Below are 19,217 nucleotides of genomic sequence, written 5' to 3'. Positions count from 1 at the left end.
TCATGGAATACCAATATACATACTGACGATGTACTGTACATGTGACTGATCGGAGACGCTTGCCATCCAGACTGGTACAAACTGTTAAGGAGATGTTACACAGTACATTCAGGGGCACCACACCACACTATGTTTCTTCATAGACACCTCAAAAAACATCCAAGCCCAAAAATGTCTCTCATTACATACATTCTGAGAAACCCTATAGAACATTGTAAAGAGCATATGTCTCAATAGACATCTAATAGAGCATGTGTCTCAATAGACAACTCATAGAGCATGTGTCTCCAGACATCTGATAGAACATGTCTCAACAGACATATCATAGAGCATGTGTCTCAAGAGACATATCATAGAACATGTCTGAAGAGACATATCATAGAGCATGTGTCTCCAGACATCTGATAGAACATGTCTCAAGAGACATATCATAGAGCATGTGTCTCAAGAGACATATCATAGAGCATGTGTCTCAAGAGACATATCGTATATCATAGAGCATGTGTCTCAAGAGACATATCATAGAGCATGTGTCTCCAGACATCTGATAGAACATGTCTCAAGAGACATATCATAGAGCATGTGTCTCAAGAGACATATCATAGAACATGTCTCAAGAGACATATCATAGAACATGTCTCTCCAGACATATGATAGAACATGTCTCAAGAGACATATCATAGAGCATGTGTCTCAAGAGACATATCGTAGAACATGTCTCAAGAGACATATCATAGAGCATGTGTCTCAAGAGACATATCATAGAACATGTCTCAAGAGACATATCATAGAACATGTCTCAAGAGACATATCATAGAACATGTCTCAAGAGACATATCATAAAGCATGTGTCTCAACAGACATTTCATAGAACAGGTGTCTCAACAGACATATCATAGAGCATGTGTCTCAACAGACATCTCATAGAGCATTTGTCTCCAGACATCTGATAGAACATGTCTCAAGAGACATATCATAAAGCATGTGTCTCAACAGACATATCATAGAGCATGTGTCTCTAGAGACATATCGTAGAACATGTCTCAAGAGACATATCATAGAACATGTATCTCAAGAGACATTTCATAGAACAGGTGTCTCAAGAGACATATCATAGAGCATGTGTTTCCAGACATATCATAAAACAGGTGTCTCCAGACATATAGAGCACGTGTCTCCAGACATCTCATAGAACATGTTTCCAGTCATCTCATAGAACATGTTTCTCAAGAGACATATTATAGAACATGTGTCTCCAGACATCTCATAGAGCATGTGTCTCCAGACTTCTCATAGAACATGCATCTCCACACATCTCATAGAACATGTTTCTAAACAGACATCCTATAGAACATGTGTCTCCAGACATCTCATAGAGTATGTGTCTCCAGACATCTCATAGAGCATGTGTCTCCACACATCTCATAGAACATGTGTCTCCAGACATTTCATAGAACAGGCGTCTCAAGTGATATATCATAGAGCATGTGTTTCCAGACATCTCATTGAACATGTGTTTCTAGAGACATCATAAAACAGGTGTCTCAAGACATCTCATAGAGCATTTGTCTCCAGACATCTGATAGAACATGTGTCTCAACAGACATATCATAGAACATGTGTCTCCAAACATTTCATAGAACCTGTGTCTCAACAGATATATCATAGAACATGTATCTCTAGGCATGTCATAGAGCATGTGTCTTTTAAGACATCTCATAGAATATGTGTCTCAAACAACATCCGATTGAACATGTCTAAAAAACTTTGTACAAACACATGTTCTGAGAAAACCTGAAGCACATGGTCTTTCTAAGGTGTGTCTTCTGATATGTCTTAAAAAAATGTCTCAAGGCATTACACAGTACAGTTCCTGAAGTTCATGTGTCTCTATTGATATAGACACATCTCACATGTCCCAAAATGTCATTTAAAGCAAAAATGTTTGGAGACATTCGGCATTCATGTGTAATCAGAGACATCTCACATTAATGTCTCAATGCATCATCAGTATCAACCTATGGGAGACATCTTACAATGATCCACCTGTCTCATGTCAAAAGATTCCCACAGAACATAAATATCCTTAGATGTCCTGTAGTCTAAGTACAAACCACCAGGTGGAACAAAATATATGACTTGTTATGATTTGATAAAAGTTTGATTCTTATGCCATGTGTTAACGTTTTTTAGAGCTAAATAGTCAGCTCTATTTAATGATTATTATAAAAACATGTTAAAATTGTGTACAATTTAAAGGATGTATTAAAACATTTAATGATATATAACTACCATATGCTATTTTTATTCGGTGAAGTTCAAATTAAAAAATATCGCGTGTATATCGTGTTTAGAAATTGTTGATGAATGGAATGTGTCTACAATACAAGATATATTATTGTGTATTCATTTAATTCTGTCAGAGCTTTCTAATTTAAAAGTACTGAAATAATTCATTATAAATACATATATAAATTCCCCCCATTCAAGTCTAACTTAAATCAATTCATGATTTATCGTCATGGCTTTGCCCAGCACCTTGTTACTATATATAAATGTCATGTATAATTGCAAAATATCATTTAACTTATAAACTAGTACAATTTACACAATTATGCCAACAGCTAAAAACATTGCAATATCACATCCAATATCTTTTCCTTCAACAAATCCTGAATTGATTTAACTAAAAAAAAATGGTGTGACTGTATACATGTTTTATCAATATCTTACTTTTACTAAGCTGGCCACAAGACATTAGAACAAGGGAAGTAACTCTGTAAGGTCTATGAGGACATGTCAAGAACCTTCAAAATATTTTCTTTAATTTCATTTTAGCAAAAATTTATGAAAACAAACATGATTGTCATTGTAACTGGTGCATATCTTCGGTGGCAAGAAATTGCAAGACCTACTCACACTCTGAAATAATTATTAAGTTTAATTTGTTTAAAAATTGGAAAAAGAAAATTCAATACAGATTACACATTCATTTGATGAGCTGAAATTCACCCAAAAATACTGATCAAATATAGAAAAAATACTTTGTATTAAAGCCTTTCTATTTTGTGAATTATTTAAGCACTAATCTAGATTATTTATTCAAATAAGCTTATCTCGGTGACTTTTTTTAAAAATTTTCACGCAGTTTCCATTTCAGATTTCCTTGACCAAATTCTATGTGGGGCAGTTACCTGGAGGTTATAACTGCAATGTATATCTATGTGACTTCCCCCTTGTTAATTCAAGTATGGCCTTGAACGAACCAAACTTGGTCTAAACTCCATCACCCCTGTAGACACATTTGAATTCATCAGATGCACAGATTGGAACAGTTCATTACGAATTTTAAGGGGTAAAGCAGTTATCAGTAAAATTTTATGTAAACTTCAATTTTTTCAGGTGCTTGTACCATGGGGTACCATGGTGGATTTTGGAAGAATAGATGATTTGCGGACCATGAAAAAAATCCCTTCCAGTTCACGTTCAAGATGTCTAATCTAAAAGTGTATTGGTTCATGGGAATTTGGTGAACCAATGAATTACGGTTCCACTCTGTTGTTTGTGATCTAATTAGCATGAACATTTAAAATGTGTAATTTATATTGCACTTAAATACATATTTGTCCAATTAACATGGAATGATGTTTTACAGAATGCACAGACATACTAATATACACAAATACAGATGAAGAAAATTAATATATAGGCTAAAATCTATATACAAATTACATATATTTAGTATGTAAGTAATATTAATAATTACATGATTTGTTTTAATACAATTAATTTCTGCACACATATATTTTTACATATTGATAAAAATGAAGTACATGTATGTACATCACATGGAACCAGTTTTTAATAAAAAATAATTTATTTTACATATTTACAATGATTCAGATTTCGACTATAATATACAAGTTCTATTCAGCAAGTAGTTATTGCATTTGACACAAAATGAAACAAACCATTGAATTTAAACCAAGAAAATTTGCTGACAAATGTCATCGAGTTTCATACATTATGTACTGATATGTCTGTTTTTGGCCAAAAAGCTCCACAGAGCTGCTGCCTCTAATGTTCAAACTTTGTGATATGAATATACCTGACCAAGATATTTTGCCATTTTTCATGAAAAAGAAAACCCAGAAAAAACAATGATTTTACCTGAATACTTCTAAAGATAAAGTCAAAAATATTTTTTTTTTATTGACAAATATAACATTCGAATTTTAGACAGGCATTCAGAGCGTTGGTATCTAGCTGACAATATGTCTTCTTCTGTGATAACTCTTTTTATTAAAACTATATCTTTTACACAAATTGCATAAGATCAAAAGAGGTGTATGTTCCTTGCAGTAACCAATATGCATTTTAATAGTTTTTTTACTGATATTACAATTTCTTTTTTCTGAAATAATTTTTTCCTGGTCTAACATAATAATAGTTAAACTGTGTCTAGAATTATTACCGAGTGACCAGAGTGAAACTAGAGATTTAAGTGTATATGTAATTCATTCCTTCATAATCTGTACATTGTGTATATGGAACATGAGTTAAGGGTCTGTACCCATCCCCTTTGGTATAAATAACAATAAATTATCATTGATACATATCAGAATTCGGTATATGGAAAGATGGTATTTATATCTGATTAAATCTCTTTCTATCTAGCAACAATCCTGAGGCCCTGGTGTAAAATCACAATCAACTGAGGTAGCAAATCTTTGAGGGAGACAAACGGTATGAATGACTACAAACTAAACACTGCATTTTTTCGTACTTATTTTGGCATAATCAAAATTTAGCTGATCTTTGAACAAGTTAGCGCAATGATAAATTCATACATTCACATGCAATTAATGAATCCATCTTAATGCATATTAGAGCGTTATCTCCCCTGTTGGTAGGTATCCATTGTGACGTCATTTTTTTGTGAGCAAAATTTATGTTGTTTTCTCTGCAAAGCAGCATGTTGCACTTATGTCGCGAACAGATGATATTCAATCAATAGCTACATGTACCCGCAAGGGCAGATAACTTTAAATGCAATAGACACTATATAGTACAATATTACATTGACATAATTAAATAAAGAAAAAATTGTCAGTACCAAATGCGCAAAAATATGATAACCACTAAAATATGTACATTTACAGCATGCACACCATCAGTAAAACTCTGTGACCGAGGATTTAGTGTTGTCTGCTAAACTTGGAAAGACAAAGGATATTTCCTTATTACGTTATTGTTACTTTATAAACAAGAGCTGCAATAGGAAATACTTATTGTTAAGGACTCTTGGTTGATAATTTAGAAATTTATTGGTGGGCCTATATATCAAGATAAAACTGTATTAGTTGATTTTCCGAAGGAATGAAATAAGAAAATTTGATAGTTAACAAGTGTCTGAACAAAAGCATTATAATTATACTGTTACACATGTTGTAATATTCTATGTTTGAATTGATTGATCAGTTAGATACACTTAAAGGACATAACAGATGTTATATGAGTTTCTATTTAAATTATATTGATTCTCACATATCTTAGAGTCTTAAGATGTTTTAACTGTTTTTATACTGTTTTCTTATTCTAATGAGGCACAGTTTAAAACACAACTGCCGACGTGATCTCTGCTATTCCGTATTTGCATATTACAGAGTTATCTGCCCTTGTTGAGTAGGTGTTGAGTGTAACTGGTATGTCATGTTTTTGTGAGAGTAATGTCATTCTTTTAAGAGACAATTATGAGAGTATTGCTCACAAAACAATGATGTCACAATGGATACCGTCCCACAAGGGAGATAACTCTGTAATATGCAAAGACGGAATCATCTATATATCGCGATGTCAAAATTGAGGATATAGGAGGTAATATGGTTAACAGTTTTGAAAACAAACTACATACAATATGTACGACATCAGCGAAAACAACACCATCATGTGATCATTATAAATACACATACTGTACACTTTTTTATACTTCAATTAAATGATTCTCACATCATGTTTGTAACATCGTCATATCACATTGTTTCACCTGATGTGATAGTATCAGGAATGATAAATTACTATATAATTCTACAGAGAATATAGGTAGTATAAATATATATCATATACTGTTAATGCTGTTTTCAGCTGTCAATGCTCAACCCCCTCATGTTGCATATACCTTGGTACGATAACAAATTCCTGATGCAAATGATGTACATTTATATACAGATTTTCTTTCATTGCCTTCAGCAGAGAGGTTTTTCAGCAGCAAAAGTCGTATGATTTCAAACATTGCCTTTTTTCTAACATTCCAAACACATTCCAAACTCGTTTTCCATGAAGTTTACCTATATTAGCTAATATTATCATACATGATGAAATGAAAATATTCACATATGGTGGGGTGATTTTGAACTGAGATTTAGTTTGAACTTGAGACAAAGCCGTGTACAGATCTGATGACAAGCTACACTGATCTCAGCCCTATTGTAACCGAGGACTACAGTCATTAAAGATCAGTCAGGACATGTCACAAACTATACAATGATGGATGGAAGCAGACGGCAGTGAATACCAAAGTAGATGTAAGGCTCTCCTCCCACACGCCTCATGTTGGAATGTTCAGTTTTTTGTATAAATTTACACCTTGCGTAACCTGAATGAAGCTATATGAAGCTTTCTGTATAATGACACAAGGCATTAGGTCACAACACAGAGGTAGAATATACATGATGACCCAGCCAACTTTGTCTTCAATATGGCCTAAATTTCAAGTATGTAAACAAAAAAGAATCATCTGAACTTGCCCCTAGATAGTAGCATTACAACATTGGCCATGACTATTACATACAATGACCTTGACCCTGACTTTATTGTTCCATATATGTGCACTATGTCTTTATGTCTCAATCACTGGGCTTGACCCATTAACATGGCCACATACATTATCATATGCAGTGTATCAAACACTGACCTTGACACCTCTAAAACATTAATAGCACTGGCCTTGACCCCAAAAGTCTTAATCAGATAAGATACATGCTGAATCTGGTCATTCCAATATCAACATTAACAACTACATATTTCATATCTACAGTAATAGCACTGAGCTTGACCTCTATGCAGTATAAGTCAAACTTTGACCTTGGCCCCTATATATATAAATACCCAAAGTACCAATGACCTTCATGACCTCATTATGCCCTCAAAGTGAAAGAGCAATATTGCTATCCATGAGTTATCTGCCTCGTGGAGATGGCCTTGGCCTTTGGTAGGGCTGTGGTGATATCGACCTGTAGGTAGGTCTGCAGTGGTGATACTGACCCGTAAGAAATTATTTGAACACTGTAGCTAACAGTCCGTATCATCCTCAGGTGAAGTACTCAGAGCAACATTGAAGCCGCCATTACCGGACACTTCGTACTTAGACGTAATGACGTTAGTAATGACCTCATTGTTTTCCTGGTCTGTACTGATAGACTGTTCATTATGTACATCCATGAGGTTGAATGGTGTTTTGGTAGGCGTTGTTTCAGGGGAGATGGCGACATCATTCTCCCCGTTAGCAGTGGTGTACGGTGGAGGAGGGGTAGAACTTTCACTGTGACTGGTGGATTCTGAAGTCAGAATCATGGAGTCAGAATTATCTGACAAGTTTGCGAGATTTTCTCTAGCCCTGAACATATTTGCCCTCATAAGTCCAGGGTTATCAATGTCATTTAAGTTTTCCTCCGAAGACGTGACACTGTTATCATGCTCTAGCACTAGAGTACTCTCCCCTTCATCGTCCAATTTTTGTCCTGTCCAGTCGCTAACAGAATCATTCTGAGGAATATCCGAAAATAATTCTGATCGAACAAGTCTTTTTCCTGACCAATCGAGATCACTTTCCGCATCTTCTGCTGTTTTGTTGATTTCCTTTAAGGATCCTGCCCGTTGTTTCTCCTCCAGTGATGAGCTCTCCATCCCTGCGTATGACATAGACTTAGATACGATATTGTGGTCATAATTTGTTGTCCTTTGTACACCACTAACCACATCATCCCTAATTACATAGGCAATACCTCCTTTAGGATCTATAGATGATTGCAAATTTGCCTTCTTTTTAGACTCAATCGACTCTAATTCCTGTACAGAGATATCGTATGCGACACCACTTTGCGTTTCCTTGGTATTTCGTTTTGGAAACGGTGTTGAAAACAAACTGGGATCAGAAGTCATGTTCAGACTGAAGTCCAAGTCTTTATCCATTTCAATCACTGAATCTTTGTTCTCAAGTGTACTTTGTTCGTCGGTGCCATCGCTATCAGAATCCTGTAGGTGGCGCTGTGAGCTGTCCGTGTTATCCCCTGCTGCTGGAGAAAACAGACGCGGCATCACCGACTGTAGTGGCTCTTTGGACAAAAACTGAGGCATGATTGTATCCTCTTCAATAGCCATCTCTGGGCTACGAGGTCGTGTCAGGGTGCTCTCCATGTCAGACAGACTGTAATCTACAAGTGTACGACTACAATCTCCCCCGCTATCCTCACCTTCCTCCTGAGGAACTGGAGGGGGTGGTCCTAGATCAGAAGGCAGTTTGGCTGGGACCGACACCTCAGTGACATTATCCGACTTATTAACCACAACAGGTGACAACTCAAAGTCTTTAGAACCTATACTGGTATCTCGGTCATGTTTTTCAGCTACGATAACATCCTCGGAGACTTCCTGTGTGTTGATAAGCAACAGGACAGCTGGGATGATATCATCAGCTGAAATTTCCTGAGGAACTTCACTGAAATCTGACTGAGGAGTTCCTGGCTCGCTGCCCTCCTCATTTGAATTTTTCTTTTTCCTTCGTTCTGGTTTGATTGGTACAGGTGACCTCAGTTCTACATTTACATAATCTGAATTTGATTCTGAAGACTCTGGTTGTATTTCTAAATTTGGTGGAGATGACTCGACTGCTGTTTCACTTGCCGGTATCACTACACTTTCATTAACACTCGAGTCTGGGTCTTCATAACTTAGTCGTAACATATCTAGTTTATCCTCTTCATTTAATGTATCAAATACCTCCACGAATTCCCGGGCAGCCTCTGTATCATTGCTACTGTTAGACGGTAGTTCTGGAGATGAGGAATCTGCAGGTTTTTGCATTACAAATTTAACAGCAGGTGTTAGTTTTTTATTGTCTTTAGTTCTTAATTGAACACTTTCCGTTTCATTTTCTACATTGAAATTATCCGCATTATGAATCACTACGTCTGAAGGAGCCACAGCTTGATTTAAATTGATGTTTTTGGCAGGAATAACTTTGATTTGTGGAATCTCTGTAGCAAGAATTTGATTTGGCCTGTTTTCCTCAGTTGCACTATTTCTTTTAACATGTAAAACATTTTTCTTAGGAGAAGTGTTTGACCGTGTGTCTGACCTCATTTCACTAAAACTTCGCTTTGGTGTCACTTTAGATTGCTTGTTGATCTTAAGTAAGGTGTCCACTGATTGGCTGCGATAGAGTGGGTGGGTGAGACGTGCACTGTGGTCGCTAAGGCGACGGCTCTTCTGATGTTGATGTTCCTTTTGTAGAGTGACCTTGACTGGATATGGGGAGGCGTAACTAAGGATCGTCAAGGCGTCCTCAAATACCATATTAGCAAACGAAATGGTCACACTTTGTATTCGGTCACCTGTGAATTAAAAACAATTTGTTACTAGTCAGTATCATCAAATGATGAAAGAATCAATACTTTAAACAAAATTATTTTTGCATATGATTGAATGTGTATATTTCATGCACATTTGAATAAAAAAAAAGAAATAACAATAATCATTGCAAAAATTCAGTAACACCAATCGACTGTAAATTGCAAAATTAAATTGCCCTGAAAAGGATTTTAGGTGTGAAAATGCAAAATTTAGTCTCTCAATTCTAGGGAAAAATGGAAAACAAGAGCTGTTGGAGAACAGCAAAGCTCGCCTATTCAGAAGAAGTTGATGTATTTACTATTTAAACATGGAAATATGACAAATTAACAGACTCAAAAACCCCCTAAAGGGCCCCAAATTGGTTGTATTATCACTTTCAGCATCCATACACATTAGGAAAATAAAATCATAAACATTTATGATGACTTAAGCTTAAACAATAGACAAAATAGAAACTTGTTAAAAAACTTAAACATGGAACTATGTCAAATTAATAGACTCAAAAAAAACCTAAAGGGCCCCAAATTGGTTGTATTGTCACGTTAGCATCCATACACATTAGGAAAATAAAATCATAAACATTTATGATGACTTAAGCTTAAACAATTGACGAAACAGAAACTTGCTCAAAAAATTAACGTGAAATGGGACGCCAACGCTGACGCCGACGCCAGGGTTACAACATTAACTCCCCCTATTCTTCGAATAGGCGAGCTAAAAAGTACTCTCACTGAAAAAGAATACCGAGATTCGGAGGTGAGCAAATTAATGAAAACTCTTTTTTGGAAAAAGAGAGAGTTAATGTTGCCATTGTGTGTCTTTCTGAGGTGAGTGGAACAAGAATTACTTGGCATATCATACTTACCAACTTTAAATTTGCCGGACTCTATCGCTGGACCTCTGTTGTGAACTTGGCTAACAAAGATTCCATCCCTCATACTGCCCGCGATGTTAAATCCTAACCCAATAAAATCCTGGCTCTGCAGCCAAACGCTTGTCACTTCGGGGTCCTGAAGGCAACACAATAAAAATAGTTAATTAAACAGGTCAAATTTTTTGTATTTTACAAAAATTGGTTTAATTTTGATAAGGGGTCATGGTGGCCGAGTGGTTAAGATGTTCCGACAGTGCTCTGACTTTCCTCCACCCCTAACCCTGGTGTGTCCATAAATGATCCTAGCTGTAATAGGATGGTAGACCAATCACACCAAACTAAATCAAAACATTCTTATAACTCATCAACAGGGCACGGGTCTTGTTGTGGAAGGAATATTCAGGTTTTTTCATGGTTGGTTAGTTTGTGGAATAATTAAGTCCCGTTAACAGCTAGGGCCATATAAGGAAGAGTTTAATTCTCATGTTGATCCCGTGTTTTATCTTACCAATGTAAAACACACTACACCTAAACCTATCCAAACTCCTCTATGAAACTTTAATTTGAACACACAAACATCTTACTTTGATTTAATTAGTTTTAAATACAGTCAAATCTGTCTATAAATACCACTCAAGGAGCCAAGGAAAATGGTCTTCATAGCCAGGTTGTCTTTATACACAGGTTGAATTGTGTTGATATTGGTCATTTGGAACTCTAGAAAAGTGGTTTTATTAAACAGGTGGTCTTTATAGAGAGGTGGCCGCTAAGGCAGGCAAGACTTTGTATTTATGAATTGAATAATAATAAGCTATTTTAGCTGTCAATCAAAAGGTAATACAGCAACAGTTTCATGTATGTACTGTACAATTTACCTAGAAATAAAATGAATGTTGAGTGTAAAAGCAAAAACAAGTATTATTCTTTCATTTAACTGAATTTACCTGACCTATCACCTACAAATAATTAATCATGAGGTAATTAACCAGATTTACCTGTGGTTTGGTACTGTCACCAACAGGTGTACTATAGATAATATATATTATCATAATTTAAAATGCGGTGAACAGGTATTTCCTGTTTTTGTATTCCGCTGCATTCCTGAATTTATCATACAATTACAAATCACACTCACACATTTCATATTAAGTGCATCCTTAATTATGGATTTTAATGTTTGGCTTAAAGATCAAACGTAAATCACAGGCCATTTAGTAAAGTATACTGTGAGTATAAAATGTCTTCATCCTGAAAGGAAAGGAACACATTTTAACTTTTATAAATAAATTAAAAAAAAAAAAGAATTTTATTAAAATTGAGAAGATTTCAATAAAGTTTAGTTTTTATGTACAAACCTTTATATGTTTATAGGACACTAAGGCTCTTACCTCCAAAACAAAGTAGGAATGGGACAGGGCAGGATGGGAAAAGAGACAGGATGGACAATAAATTGGTAAATATATGCCTTACCTTCCCTTCTCCCTTCCCCACCCTCATTATAAACATACTGATGCCTTCTGAACCCCCCCCTCCCAATACACCTGGTCTTTTATTGTCAAGTTTATTAACTCAAGGCCAAAGATACAGGAATCACAAACCCAGTTTCTAGGAGTGTCTCTGTCACTATACCTGCCCTTGGATTATATTCCTGTCCTCGGATACAGGTGTTCCTTGAGAGATGTCCTCCCACACCTGTTCGTACAGGTGTACCATGTGACATATTATCATATCATTATCTACCACGATAATTTGTCATGATATACTATATTTAACTTACGATAAATACATAACAAATTTTAGAATAAACTTTTCCTTCTATTTGCTAGTAGTTTAATAATTAACAAAGAAAATGTACAAGAATCACTTTGTATACCATGCCATTCTATTGTATACACTTGCTGACCTGGTCTTCTATTTTATACTAACCACACATTGACCTGGTATTTTAGACTGACCACTGTCCAATCCTTATAGTATATACAGACCATCCTCGTATGAATCAACCAAAATATGGCCATACAATTAATATCTATAATATACATATCATGGTAGACCATTCCATATAAATATCACATAGATGAATTCCACATTTCAATTCAATAACTGTTTAATTTAAAAACAAATTCCAAGATTCTATATTCAATCTGCACTATATTTATCTATTATTCATAAATTCTAATTCATTGTCAGCCAGTTATAAGGTTTCTGAAATTTACTAGGGCCTTAAAATTCCTATGCACAAATTATAAGGCTTCCAGAATTTTATAAAAAAAAATAAGACAGCATTTTACTCTCAATATCTTAATATGGGTATATTTATAACTTATAACTGCATTGTAGAATTTCATTAGGGTTTGCAGAACCTTAAAATCAAGGCGCTGGAAGTTCAATATTTCTCTTTTTACTCAAATAGCTTATAGCCTAAAAGCCTGAGGGCTAAAACATCTTACAAATGTATTCCTTGACCTTACATTGAGACAGGTAAAGTTTTACTTATAGATATATATATGTATATATGAAGCTCTCCCTTTCACGCCCATCAGATTAGAGTCAACGCAAATATTTGTACCCAGTCACCTTAAATTGCCAAGTCGCACCAAGGACGTACAATAGACTACAAGACATTAACTGTTTTACAAATCTCTGCTGACATGCTCAATGCTTTGTGGCGACAGAAAGTGATCGTTCTGCCAGAAAATCACGTAAAAATTCTAAGCAACTCATTGGGCAAATATAATAGAAATCTATAGCGGCTAGGAATGGCTGTTTTCACAGGTCGATAAAGGTTCACCTGAATTTTTAAAAAGTTAAACTTGAAAAGGCATTGTATCCTAAAACAAGGAGTTTTCAATTGATTTCTCATTGTTTTATATTCATTTACTTCATATTTTATATTCAACAGTCAATTTAGTATTACACCTAATTAAAAGAACATTCTGTAAATACTAACAATTACATTTTGTCTGATTTTGTACTGCAACAACTACATTTAACACTATAGTTAAACCTGCCTTCAAGACCACCTTTGTACAAAGACCACCTGCTTAATAAGACCACTTTCTCAGGGTCACACATGGTCAAATTCAACACAATTTGACCTGTGTATAAAGACCACTTGGCTATATTTTTCCTTTATACATTGGGTGTTCTTTATAGACAGGTTTGTACCATGGGTGCTCTTTGTGATAGTTTGTACCATGGGTGCTCTTTGTGGATAGTTTGTACCATGGGTGCTCTTTGTGGATAGTTTGTACCATGGGTGCTCTTTATAGATATATTTGTCCCATACATGTTCTTTATAGACAGGTTTGAAAAATGGAAAAGGCTTTTATTTATTGAAAGAATACATCTAACTTACTAAAGATGAAGAGAGGCTTAGAAAAGGAAAAATGGTTATTTTTATGCATGGTAATATAACCTGGTAGAACAATGTTACAATTGTCTAATTTTGTACTCAAACAACTACATTTTACTCCTAATATAGTACATCTTATATCTATTTGCCCTTTTATTTAGCCTCAAAGTACATTGTATATACTTTCATGAACCCGATGTTCATCACATACTGACATTTGACCTTACCATGGACATGAGGCCATCGTCCAGTGAGCCGACGGACCCATTCCGCTGTAGGCCTGGTACGTCGCCCATAGGCAGGGACGCCCATGTTTTCTTGTCATTCCCTCCATGTGTCTGGGACAACTGAAAAATGTCCACATAAAATAGTAAATGTAGTAAAACAGTGTGGATAATGAGTGGGAGAATTATTAGGCTGATTACAAGTGGAATGAATTAGCAAGAATGTTTTTTCGGCATCTGAATAGTGTGAAGTCAATTCAGTAATACCTCTACCAGGTGGTATATTGTATAACTACACATATCTAAATCTCAGAAGATCTAGAAACAACAGTGAGTTTACCTTTTAACAGCAATGTAAATGTGGATTAATTAGAAATGAATAAACATTATGATTGACAGAGTTGTCACATAATCAGAAGAATATTATGATTGCGATAATTAGATTTTCTGTATGTCGTTAATGTAGCATTTATTGCAGAGGTGCACAATCCTATGATTATAACAGTACTTATCTGCTCAAAATCAATTTTACGTTAAAATTGGATTGTGCTAAGTATGTGTACAGTATGTGGTGAAGTACAACAAACTAGAATGAGAAATGATATATAGCTGAATGGGGTATATATAGTATCAAATCTGACATGAAATAATTTAGGTAGTAGAGATAATGCGTGACATTGCATGTGGATGGTAATATGCGGTTTCTGCACTCATAAAAAATTTGACAGCTAGCTAAGATGCTTAAAAAATGGGAGAGACCTTTCCCAAAACTATTACACAAAGTAAGCAATAAATGAACTTGATATCTGAAAAGGGAAAGAAGGCGAAGAAGGACGAAGGGAACACCTTGATTGGATTAGTTTAATATTCTATTAACAGTCAGCATCAGTTTAAGAGCATGTCAAGTTTAGATGGTGTAGGAAAAACCACCGACCAGTAGGTAGTACCTGGCAACTGCCTCACATTGGATTCAAACTCATGACCAAGAGATGGAGGGCTTATGGTATTATGTCTGGACATCTTAACCACTCGGCCACAGAGCTCCTGAGGGTCATGGGAATACTTTAATTGGGTCAAATACAAAATAAAAATCATGAAATAAGATTTTTATTTAGATATTTACAAATTCTTAAAAGGAGGAAATTTTTTAAGCAGATGCCCTTGGTCCATATGTAATCAGTATACAGCTGACGTCAGTATAACAATAGGCCTGAATTCCACCTGTTATTGTATTACCCACAGAGGTATACCGATGAGCCCTGTTAAACAGGTTTGATTTTAATTGAACCACAAATGAAAAGACTTTGTATAAGGATAAAAGTATAGTTTTCCCAGATAGATTTACATAACAAGATTAACAAGTCACTTCCAAGTGGTATCTATAACAAATAAAATATCTTCCCTCTTTTGATCTTCGCTCGTAAAATAGAGTTATGACAGACGTATACTAGTATGATCATGCAGTTTTCCTGAGTTTTCTCATGATGCAAATCCGCAATAAATACTTCCGAAAGAGAAAAACATGGCCAATCACCTTACATTAAAAACTCTACAGTAGTTGTGTTTTTTAGCTTAATTGTCATATCTTTTGTCATAGCTGACAAAGGCTATCAAATACCACAGAGACCATAAAATCGGTAATAGAAAAGTCACAAAGTTAAGACAGTATTGTTATAAGTCTGAGTACACATAGACAAACCAACGGTCTCACCTTTAGACAAAGGTGATTAAAAGTGACCTTTTATACAAGTACAGACTGTTGTTTTCACTGTCTTTACATATATACCTTACCATGTTCAATTTATTTCTCTCTTTCACATACCCAGAAAAACCTCTATGAAAACCTTTTTACATTTTCGCTATCTGGCTTTAAGAGTATATATACAATTCAATAATTTCTCAATATGTTTTTCAGTGATAAATGTTCGCGATCTTGGTAATGTCCCATGAAATTGCAAAAATATCATCCCCCATGAAAATATGCAGCTATATGATATCTACAGGAGGAACCATGTTGGTAAACCTCAACCGTTGGCTAGCATTATAGCAGAGATTAGGTACGGTAACACTTTGAAACAACATTTATATAAATGGAAATGCATGACTATATAATATCCCTTTCAGTTTGACAGAAGGAAAAAAGTGCATGAAATTTCATTGAAACCTTTGAAAAATTTTTGTCCAATATCATTTAGACAGCAGTGAAATGTTGATGGATAAATGAGCAGACAAACTTAGCAGACGGACTGACGCCATTTAAAAAATATACGAAGGTGTTTATTACGAAGGTATACATATGTATTACATTAACCTCAGGCAAAAATCAAACACAAAATGATATATACATGTATATAAAACTCGAGGATAAAACTCAGTCAAGATAACAATAAAAAAATAACTAAGACATTAAAGATCTACAGATAACAAAAGCTGTAACATTTAAGCTTCTCACTGAATCTGAATAAGTTGTTGGTAAATGAGACAATAGTATTTATACTATCATGTTCTTTTTTTTGGTACAAGTTTCTTCTCTGTAGGTATAGATTACATTATTTGCCCTATAAACGTGCCTGTTAATGTGAAAGGACAATTTTATTTGTAGCCCACACACAAATGTAAAACATGGAGCTAGAAAAACAATAGTGTATTCAAAAGCATTTCTTTTTCTGTGAAAATCAAACATCTGTGTGAAAGTTTTCGTCAGAAAAATCATGTTACAGAAAAAGTGTTTTCATATTTTCAATTTTGAATGCTGCTCAATTAATTTCATATGCAGAACGAACTCTGTGGCGTAACGTACAATAAATAAGCTATATAAAATCTCATTTGCATTTTAATGATCCCAGAGTAGATATTCAATGGCATTCCATTCTACAGGTGTACAATGCTTGTCATTCTAGACAATGTGTATGGTTGGTTAAAGTATGTAATATCAAAGTATTTGTAAGGACATATGTGAAAGAAAGAAAATAAAAACCGATGACATTGTAAATCTTAAAGGGGTAAAAAAAGAGAAGGTTGAATGGCGGACCTTCCCATGACTTGTTCTGTGAAATACCTGCGTGTGACGTTTACGGTTAGGTTTGACATTTATGTGGACCAGAACAGGCCGATAGGAATTCTATACAACCTATATAGCTAGCACATTTGAGTAAATTATACCACTGAATCAGCTTGAATTCTGAAGTTATATGATGTCAAAAGATATTTGTAAAATGAAAAAAGTACATCTATATCTGTCATTCTAAACACTCTATTATCAAGCACAATTTTGACAACTCTGGTATAAGACATGATTTTTTTTATATTTTCATAGTATGGTGCATGGTTTTTGTCATGGTAACAGTATGGTGCATGGTTTTTGTCACGGTTACAGTATGGTGCATGGTTTTTGTCACACTTACAGTATGGTGCATGGTTTTTGTCACGGTTACATGTACAGTTAGTGTGGAGCATGCTCCTCTGTCACTATCACAGTATTTTGCATGCTTCTCTGTCACTATAACAGTATTTTGCATGCTTCTCTGTCACTATCACAGTATTTTGCATGCTTCTCTGTCACTATCACAGTATTTTGCATGCTTCTCTGTCACTATCACAGTATTTTGCATGCTTCTCTGTCACTATCACAGTATGGTGCATGCTTCTCTGTCACTATCACAGTATTTTGCATGCTTCTCTGTCACTATCACAGTATGGTGCATGCTTCTCTGTCACTATCACAGTATGGTGCATGCTTCTCTGTCACTATCACAGTATGGTGCATGCTTCTCTGTCACTATCACAGTATGGTGCATGCTTCTCTGTCACTATCACAGTATGGTGCATGCTTCTCTGTCACTATCACAGTATATTGCATGCTTCTCTGTCACTATCATAATATGGTGCATGCTTCTCTGTCACTATTACAGTATGGTGCATGCATCTCTGTCACTATCACAGTATGGTGCATGCTTCTCTGTCACTATCACAGTATTTGCATGCTTCTCTGTCACTATCAGTAATGTCATGCTTCTCTGTCACTATCAGTAGGTGCATGCTTCTCTGTCACTATCACAGTATGGTGCATGCTTCTCTGTCACTATCACAGTATGTGCATGCTTCTCTGTCACTATCACAGTATGGTGCATGCTTCTCTGTCACTATTCACAGTATGGTGCATGCTTCTCTGTCACTATCATACTATGATACATGCTTCTCTGACACTATCACAGTATTTTGCATGCTTATCTGTCACTATCACAGTATGGTGCATGCTTCTCTGTCACTATCACAGTATGGTGCATGCTTCTCTGTCACTATCACAGTATGGTGCATGCTTCTCTGTCACTATCACAGTATTTTGCATGCTTCTCTGTCACTATCACAGTATGGTGCATGCTTCTCTGTCACTATCACAGTATGGTGCATGCTTCTCTGTCACATTCACAGTATTTTGCATGCTTCTCTGTCACTATCACAGTATGGTGCATGCTTCTCTGTCACTATCACAGTATGGTGCATGCTTCTCTGTCACTATCACAGTATGGTGCATGCTTCTCTGTCACTATCACAGTATGGTGCATGCTTCTCTGTCACTATCACAGTATGGTGCATGCTTCTCTGTCACTATCACAGTATGATGCATGCTTCTTTGTCAAATTACAGTATGGTGCATGCTTCTCTGTCAGTATGGTGCATGCTCTCTGTCACTATCACAGTATGGTGCATGCTTCTCTGTCACTATCACAGTATGGTGCATGCTTCTCTGTCACTATCACAGTATGATGCATGCTTCTCTGTCACTATCACAGTATGATGCATGCTTCTCTGTCACTATCACAGTATGGTGCATGCTTCTCTGTCACTATCACAGTATGGTGCATGCTTCTCTGTCACTATCACAGTATTTTGCATGCTTCTCTGTCACTATCACAGTATGGTGCATGCTTCTCTGTCACTATCACAGTATTTTGCATGCTTCTCTGTCACTATCACAGTATGGTGCATGCTTCTCTGTCACTATCATAATATGGTGCATGCTTCTCTGTCACTATCACATTTGTATGGTGCATGGTTTTTGTCACTATCACAG

General features: G+C 35.6%; 1 protein-coding gene across 1 annotated transcript in view; it reads right to left on the bottom strand.

The window, feature by feature from the left end:
• Positions 1–3,134: 3,134 nt before the first annotated feature.
• LOC138317991 (uncharacterized) overlaps positions 3,135–19,217 on the bottom strand; it is a 52,161-nt gene continuing 36,078 nt past the window's right edge. The window contains exons 4-6 of the mRNA XM_069259997.1: positions 14,147–14,266; positions 10,556–10,700; positions 3,135–9,671 (exon numbers count right to left, since the gene is read on the bottom strand). Coding sequence (XP_069116098.1) covers positions 7,351–9,671; positions 10,556–10,700; positions 14,147–14,266 — 2,586 coding nt within the window. The 3' untranslated portion in view covers positions 3,135–7,350. The remainder of the gene's footprint in view (positions 9,672–10,555; positions 10,701–14,146; positions 14,267–19,217) is intronic.

Source organism: Argopecten irradians, chromosome 3 (genome assembly GCF_041381155.1).
Source record: "Argopecten irradians isolate NY chromosome 3, Ai_NY, whole genome shotgun sequence".
Taxonomy (NCBI): Eukaryota; Metazoa; Mollusca; class Bivalvia; order Pectinida; family Pectinidae; genus Argopecten; species Argopecten irradians.
Note: the sequence above shows the minus strand (reverse complement) of the source record. Positions and strands in the feature narration are given on the sequence as shown.